The sequence below is a fragment of the Canis aureus genome, chromosome 3, assembly GCF_053574225.1.
Source record: "Canis aureus isolate CA01 chromosome 3, VMU_Caureus_v.1.0, whole genome shotgun sequence".
NCBI classification, from domain to species: Eukaryota; Metazoa; Chordata; class Mammalia; order Carnivora; family Canidae; genus Canis; species Canis aureus.
In genome coordinates, this window is record NC_135613.1 from 7,053,140 (window position 1) to 7,061,313 (window position 8,174).

Below are 8,174 nucleotides of genomic sequence, written 5' to 3' on the forward strand. Positions count from 1 at the left end.
GGCGGGGCCCTCGGGGCGCCAGGCTTCCGGGCGGTTTCGCGTGAAAGCACTGCGCAGGCGTCGGCCCTCTGGCGCCTGCGCGACTGGGGTAGGCGAGCCTCTCACTAACGGGCTTGAGCAGTGTGGCGTGTCTGAGGCCGGCCGCGTGGTGGCGCACGTGGCCGCGGCGATTCCATTGGGCCCTCTGGCTCCCCCCAGCCCCCCAGGCTGGTGCACCTGGCACCGAGGGGCAGGCCCAGTAAAGATGCGAATAAGCGGTGCTTATGCTTGGAAATATTCCAGACTGTTGAGGCAGTCTTCTCCCGAAGGGAACTACAGTTCGGGGGGAGATTTCGCTGAGGTCACAGGTCCCCTTAGCTGCAAGCAGGCCTGGAGCCTAATGTGCCGGCCGCCAGGAGTCACAGCCCCTACGTGTCCTGCGCGCTGCAGCCGCGTCTCTTGTACAAGATTCTGGAGGGCTGGGGCCTGGCCCTTCTGCCTCCCCAACGGCGCCTGGCACTGTGAGAGCGTGCATGTAAGTGATTCAGATGACGGGGTAGCCTAGACCCTGGGGTAGGTGTGTGTGTGTGATGTCTTGGCTCCAGCCCGCATCCGTGCAGTGACCTCCATGACCTCCCACCTCCGACAGCCGCTTTCGAAATAACGCCACAGCCTTGGGGTTGGTCCCAGCCTTTATTCGCTACCCCGTGTACAGCCCCGACCCCGACGCTGGCCCACTAGGTACGGCTGCAGGGGTTCGTGGCTGTACCCAGCTTGCGGCAGTAGCAGAAGGCGTTGAAGAAACGGCAGTAGCACGTGGCACATGGGTCGCAACACGGCACCTGGTGTCCCAGACAGGATTCATGCAGCCTTACGCAGCGACGCGGGGAGCGTGGCTCGCGACCCTCTGGATCTAGTACCTACAGAAGCGGGGGAGCAGAATTGCAGGCATGAGCGCCTGAAGGCAGGTCCAGGGATGCCACCTGGCTCGATCCAGGCAGAATGGCAGTGGAGTGTGGAGTAGTCTGCAGAATCACCCGGGCTGAGGAGGTCATGAGGTGGAGAGAGGGGGCGATGCCTGATGTTCCCTCCCGAGGCCTGTGGCCTCCCCCCTTTTCCTGAGCAGTTACCTCTGCCAAGGCCTCTGCCTCCTGCAGCAGAGCTTCTTCAGACTGTTCTGCAGTTGCCCTTTTCAGGGAGGACTGCAGGCCCAGGCCTGGAACAGATGATGTGAGAGCAGAACCACCCCTCCCCCTCCCCAGCCCCTGCCCCTCCACAAAGCACCCACCTCCAAGGCCTGGGATTGGGAAGGGGGAAGGAGGGGGCATACCAAAGCAGGATACTTTGTGGCCAGAGAGTATCAAGGCTCAAGTTAGTTCCACCCCTGCCCATACTGACCTGGAAGCTCTGGGAACAGAGCCTGGTCAGGTCTTCTGATGCCTTCCAGGGGGACCAAGCCAATCTGGGCCCCCTGCATGGGCGGCAGTGCCAGAAGCAGGGCACAGCTCAGCAGCACTGCAGGCAGCATGACCTGGCCAGCAGTAAGACCCACCACTCAGTCCCTTCTCATCCTTAATGCACCCTCTAGGTGCCCTACCCCAGACAGAGACCTCCCCTAGGTCAGGAGTCTTTGTCCAATCTGAGGACTTACCTCTGCTTGCTGGATCCTTGCCTGGAGAGTTTCTGGCCACTCCGCACCCTCAGCTTATATGGCAGGGTCTAATGAACGCCCCACACGTGACTGCTGCCTGCAGCCAGGGCATAAGGGGCCCTCCCCAGAGTGTGGGGGCACAGCTCCGGCCTCTTTCCCTGCAACCTGGGCTTTTGGATGCTCTATAAGAGGTGTGCCCATCTTCAATTTTGAGTGAGGTCCCCAGGTGCCAATCAAAGTTTGGGAACAAGATAGAGTGCTGAGAACCCCCAAATTTCTGCAGGACAGGAACTTGGGTAGGGGTGGGGAGGTTGGATAGGCTGGAGCCATTAGCTATAACAAGGCAGACAGCCCTGAGATCTTAATTTAATTTGTGGTCCCGGAGAAGCTCACTCAGACCCTGTGTGGCATGTTGTTTCCTTTGCTTCCAGGAACTTTGGTCAAGGGCATTGAAGAGGGTGATGGGCCAGTGGCCAGAGTTGGGTGCAGACCTAGACCCTTGGGGGTTTTTTTGAGGGAAAATGGAGGGGAGAAGTCCACTTAACCAAAACCAAGCCCTCTTGCCTCCATCCCTGGTCCTTCCCCCCTCCCCTTCGTCCCTCCAGGCTTCTCCAAAACCCCCACCCCTGCTCCTTCTCCCAAACCTTTTTCCGCCTGGGGTTCCTGGAAGCCAGAGAGGCAGAACGGACTGTTCCCTGGGTGGGCGAGCAGCTTCAAAGTAAAAAGCTTTCAGGCTGCCTGTCTCATTAGTGCTAATGACTGTTCCCTTCCGCCCTGTGTTGTCAGGCCTGTGCCTACGCCTGGTCTCATCAGCACGAGGCCAGGGTGAAGACTTCCCTTTTGTGAAGATGCGAGGACACACAGGTGTCCACTTGCCCCTGCCTCCCCTCTGGAGGGACTCTTTAACACACACTTGCCCATCTGGGAAAGGGGTACAGGCTGAATTATCTTCGAGGCCTCAGTGTACAAACTGAGCTGGCCTGTGGCAGTAGGAGAATAAAGAAGTTGTTGGGGTTTGCAGTCTTGGTTCACACAAGCCATTCTGCCCAGGATGAGCCCTGACGAAGTCCTCCCAGCAGCTGATGGAAACCATATGTTGTCATCTTGACAGCCTTTGGCCTTCAACACCAACATTCAGTCTGGGGGTTCAGTTGCATGGGGGGAGGCCACTCTGCAGATGACGGGGCTGTGCCAGCTTCTCTCACAGATGGGCACTGATGTCTCTACTGGTATCAGGCTAGCCCTGGGCTCACTTGTGGTTGGCACAGGGTAAACAGTCCTAGGAGCTCTGAGGGTCACATACTACTGCCCAGGAGGAGGAAGCTGGGGAGTGAGGGAAAGCCTCTCTGAGGAGATGGTCCCTGGATAATCCAGCGAAGGGCCATCCCCATTTCTTCCCTTGACAATGCTGCTGGCTATTTTGATGACTCTCACGAAATAGATCTGGTGTCAAGGCCTTCCTAACAATTGATATTGACCTTTCTTTCTCAGAGGCTAGATCTGGGCCCAGTTGTCTACCCCAGGGCTTTCTCTTCTCAGAGCAGTGCAGGGTGAAGGCATTAGGTGCTAGATAAGCTCTCATCTTGGTGGGGCCACTGAGGGCTCAGGAAGGACAATACATCAAATGTACCCGAGGCAGTTTCCCCAAATTCTTGTTCCTTGGCCCCATCCTTAGAGATTCTGGCTGAAAAGCTGGAGGTGGAGAGCAGGGACTGCATGTGGATTTTGGAAAGGTGCCCCAGGTGAGTTGAGGTGGGGGCTGTGAGCGCTTGGCTGGGCCTGATCAGTCTCCAGGCTAAGAACAGTTTATTATGTTCTAGAGGAAGGATGCTCATCCCTCTCAGGCACTCAGTGTCTTTGTTCATCTACAGAGCAGTGACTGTCTTCCTGTGTGCAGGTGAAGAAGACATGGGCAGTGATGGACAAGGGCTGAAGCACCCCCAGGGGCAGCCCAAGTCCCTCGTCAGGTCCAGTGGGGGAGACAGTCAAGAAAAACAACCATCAAAACATAGAGGATGATGAGAGAAACATAAACTTTGGATATCTGATGACATTAAGAAATAATTGTTAGTTTTTTAAGTTGTGATGATATTGTGGTTTCAATAGCATTTTTAAAAGTAGCTTTATCTTTTAGAGAAATATAATGAAGTATTTACTGATAAAAATGATATGAAATAATTATTCCTCCAGTAGGAGGAAGAGCAGGACATGGTATAGATGAAGCAAATTTTCACGAGTTGGTAATTTGTTGAAATTGAAAAATGTTGAGTACCTGGGCTTTGTTATTCCATTACTGCTACCCTTGCGTATGTTTTTTTTTGTTTTGTTTTGTTTTTTAAGATTTTATTTATTTATTAGAGACAGAGAGAGAGGCAGAGACACAGGCAGAGGAAGAAGCAGGCTCCATGCAGGGAGCCCGACGTGGAACTCAATCCCAGGTCTCCAGGATCAGACGCTGGGCTGAAGGCAGCGCTAAACCGCTGAGCCACCCAGGCTGCCCATACCCTTGTGTATGTTTGAAAATCTTCATAATAGGGATGCCTGGGTGGCTCAGCGGTTTGGTGCCTGCCTTCGGCCCAGGGCATGATCCTGGAGTCCCAGGATCAAATCCCACATCTGGCTCCCTGGGTGGAACCTGCTTCTCCCTCTGCCTAGGTCTCTGCCTCTCTCTGTGTGCCTGTCTCTCATGAATAAGTAAATAAAATCCTTTAAAAGAAAAGAAAATCTTCATAATAAAAACATAAAACAAAGAGAAGGGCAGCCCCGGTGGCCCAGCAGTGCAGCGCCACCTTCGGCCCGGGGTGTGATCCTGGAGACCTGGGATCGAGTCCCACATCGGGCTCCCTGCATGGAGTCTGCTTCTCCCTCTGCCTGTCTCTCTCTCTCTCTCTCTTTCTCTCTCTCGTGAATAAATAAATAAAATATTTTTAAAAATAAATAAATAAAATCTTTAAATATATATACATATATAATTTAAAAAACCGAAGAGAATTATTTAAAATGCAGTGGGATAGGGACATCTGGGTGGCTTAGCGGTTGAGCATCTGCCATTGGCTCAGGGTGTGATCCCAGAGTCCTGGGATCAAGTCCCTTGTCAGGCTCCCTGCATGGAGTCTGCTTCTCCCTCTGCCTATGTCTCTGCCTCTCTGTGTGTCTCTCATGAATAAATAAATAAAATATATTTTTTAAATGCAGTGGGACAAATGCTTTGATAGAAGAATGCCCCAGGAACAAATAGGACCAATACAAGCACCAACCCCAACTGAGGGAGGGGCAGGAAGTTAGCTCGGAAGGCTTTCAGGAAGAGGAAACTTTTACTCATTCATGAAACTTGAGTAAGAGTCAAGGGAGGAGCCAGACAAAGGACAATGTTAAGTTTCCTGGACCCATAACAGGAACATAGTTTACCAACCTGCCTGGTTCTACAGCTTAACACTGATACAGGCTCTGCCCCAAGCCTGGTTCCTGCCTGACGAGCCCCAGCCTGGTAAGCAGTCAATATCTTTTCTCTCCCCGCTCCCCTGGGGTCAGAGAGTCGGCTCCTCCCAGAGTCGATTCAGTCAGTGAGTCAATCGGCAAACATCTATAGCCACCTCCACATTGTATCACTGTCGTGAGTGTGCATAGGCTCAGACCATAATCACAAGAGCCCAGCAGCTCTCCTGCCACCCACCCGGCTGAGTCCAGAAGAAGAAATCAACATTGTTTATATCCTTTCTCACCCTCATCATCCTCCTGCCCACCAGCGCTGTGTCACCTATCCCCCTCCCACCACCGCTTAATTGGCCTAAAACATTGTTGGGTTTCTTGTCATAGCTCTGTGTATCTATGTGCATATCGGTACCTCTGTCTAAAGTGAAATTTCCATTGACTAACCAAATTTTGTTTTTGCAAATAACCAATCTTTGGCTTGATTTATCAAATTTTGTTACAATTAAATTTCTGCCTTTCTACTATTTTCTATTTCCCTTGGGTTTATTGATCCTTACATTTATCTTTCCTCCTGACGAACACAGCCGCCTACATCTAGTAGTCTATAAAAGCCCCCTCGGAAGCCCGTTTCATCTGCTAATGAGCATAAATACTGTGGGGATGATTTTATTGGTCAGGAACTGCCCTGATGTTCCCATGATCACGCTTATTGACAAAAAAGACCTTTAGAAATGTTCTGGGTGGAGGATTTGAGAAACCTGGGGCGAGGCAGAGCCTACCTGGCTGGAGAGAGACCCAAACATAGGGACCCTGACTTCAGGGAGAAGAGTAGAATGTGGTTGCTATGTGCTGGAGACCAAGTATGAGGACAAGGAGGGGGGCCTGACCCCTACCTCTCCTCTTATTCCTCCTCAAGGGAGTTCACATCTCTAAGGGCACAGCAGGAGGCAGGAGGCAGCAGAGCACCCACTGGCTCTCCTACTCCAACTTTGTTCTGAAAACCAGCTCCCCACCCAGTGCACTGCCCTTGCCCCTGTGGCTCATCTGCAGGACTTCCAAAAGGCAGAGGTTTCCTGGAGAGGGGTGATCCCCTCAATTATCCAGGGAGGGGAATTAGGATGGATAGGGGTTATTTTGGGGTGGTGTCTTGAGATGTCAGCTGAGAGGGATCTCACTGTGATCAGGTGCTCCTAGAAGAGAGAGTCATGTTTGCTGCATGAATGCCGAATTCCAGCACTTGCCATTCTCCCATCCATACAAGAACTATTTATTGAGTGCATGCTGCATGAAAGGCATTTTGCCCAAGCTAGACTTGGAGGCCATGGTGACCTGAAACTCCTGATCCTGAGATCAGACAGGCTTCATGGGCTTTCCTGTTGTCAGCGAAAGTGTAGGCTGGAGCCAAGCCAAAAGAGAAGGGAACAAGGTGCAGAGACAGCTGGTGGACAGACTACAAGGAAGCTCAGGCCCAGAGATACCTCATACCTTCAGGCCTTGGTCTAACTCCCTGTCCCCCTCCCTTACAGTCCTTTCAGTGCTGGAAGTAGGCCCTTTATTAGGAGTACCCAGAACAGTTGAGCTGTGGCTGGAGTGTTTAGATGAAATGTCACAAAGGCCCAGGGATGCCAAAGACAAAAAGGCCCAGCCAGCCTGGTTCATAGAATGTGGCTTGCAGTCTGGATGCTTGAGCCCTCCTGGTATGGCAAAGGCCATCTTAAATTCCAACCCCAGCCCCTGCTGAAGACATCTACAATCCAGTGTCCCCTCCCAGATGCCTGGAGAGGTAGCCAGTCCTTCTCCCACCTGCCAGCAGTGTGAAATATTCTGTTTCTGAGGGTGTTGCAGCCCCTCCCCTTCTGTCTCAGGGTGATTCCTCACTGTCAACATGTCCAAACAGGCAGACATCAGTCTCCACACTCACAGGAAGCCAGCACAAAGTGGTGAGGGGCTTGTTCCATTCCAGGTGAGGAGAGGACCCCTACATTTAACAGGATCTCTGGATAAGTGCAATTTGAGTCCCCAGCAACCCTTCACAGAAGCATGGCACTGTTGGGGGGGGGTGTGCCCAGGATGTCCCCTTCATTGTTTCTGACCTATCCCCATGGAAGGAAGCAACCCAACTCCCTGAGGATGTTCAGTGGCTCAGCTAAAGCCCCAAGAACAAAGGTGTTTTCACAACAGGAACCATTGGGTTACCTAGGAATTATTATTTTTTAAGATTTTATTTATTTATTTATTTATTTATTTATTTATTTATTTATTTTAAAGATTTTATTTATTTATTCATGAGAGACACGGAGAGAGAGAGAGGCAGAGACGTAGGCAGAGAAAGAAGCAGGCTCCATGCAGGGAGCCCGACGTGGGACTTGATCCTGGGACTCCGGGATCACACCCTGGGCAGAAGGCAGACGTTCAACCAGTGAGCCACCCAGGTGTCCCAAGATTTTATTTATTTACTCATGAGAGACAGAGAGACATAGACAGAGGGAGAAGCAGGCTCCTTGCAGGGAGCCTGATGCGGGACTCGATCCCTGGACCCAGGATCACACCCTGAGCCAAAGGCAGACACTCAACTGCTGAGCCACCCAGGTGTCCTCCCAGAAACTATTCTTTCTTAGTTCATTCCTTATTTCTTTTTCTTTCTTTTTCTTTCTCTTCTCTTCTTTCTCTTCTCTTCTCTTTTTCTTTTCTTTTCTTTTCTTTCTTTTCTTTTCTTTTCTTTTCTTTTCTTCTTTTTCTTTCTTTTCTTCTCCACGCCAAGCATGGAGCCCAATGTGGGCTTGAACTTACAACCCTGGGCAGCCCCAGTGGCCCAGAGGTTTAGCGCCGCCTGCAGCCTGGCGTGTAATCCCAGAGACCAGGGATCGAGTCCCACATCGGGCTCCCTGCATGGAGCCTGCTACTCCCTCTGCCTGTGTCTCTGCCTCTGTGTGTGTGTGTGTGTGTGTGTGTGTGTGTGTGTGTCTCAAATAAATAAATAAATAAATAAATAAATAAATAAATAAAATCTTAAAAAAAAAAATGAACTCACAACCCTGATATCAAGACCTGAGCTGAGATCAAGAGTCAGATCCCTAACCGACTGAGCCACCCAGGCACCCAGGAATTACTG

At 51.4% G+C, this 8,174-nt stretch overlaps 1 protein-coding gene across 1 annotated transcript; it reads right to left on the reverse strand.

Moving 5' to 3' along the window:
- Window positions 1-653: 653 nt before the first annotated feature.
- AGRP (agouti related neuropeptide) lies at window positions 654-2,194 on the reverse strand. The gene is made up of 4 exons (XM_077887167.1): window positions 1,631-2,194; window positions 1,378-1,510; window positions 1,110-1,195; window positions 654-899 (listed from the first exon to the last, which is right to left on the reverse strand). Exons 2-4 carry the CDS (start codon window positions 1,505-1,507, stop codon window positions 717-719), a joined length of 399 nt encoding a protein of 132 aa, XP_077743293.1. The 5' UTR covers window positions 1,508-1,510; window positions 1,631-2,194; the 3' UTR covers window positions 654-716.
- Window positions 2,195-8,174: the final 5,980 nt, after the last annotated feature.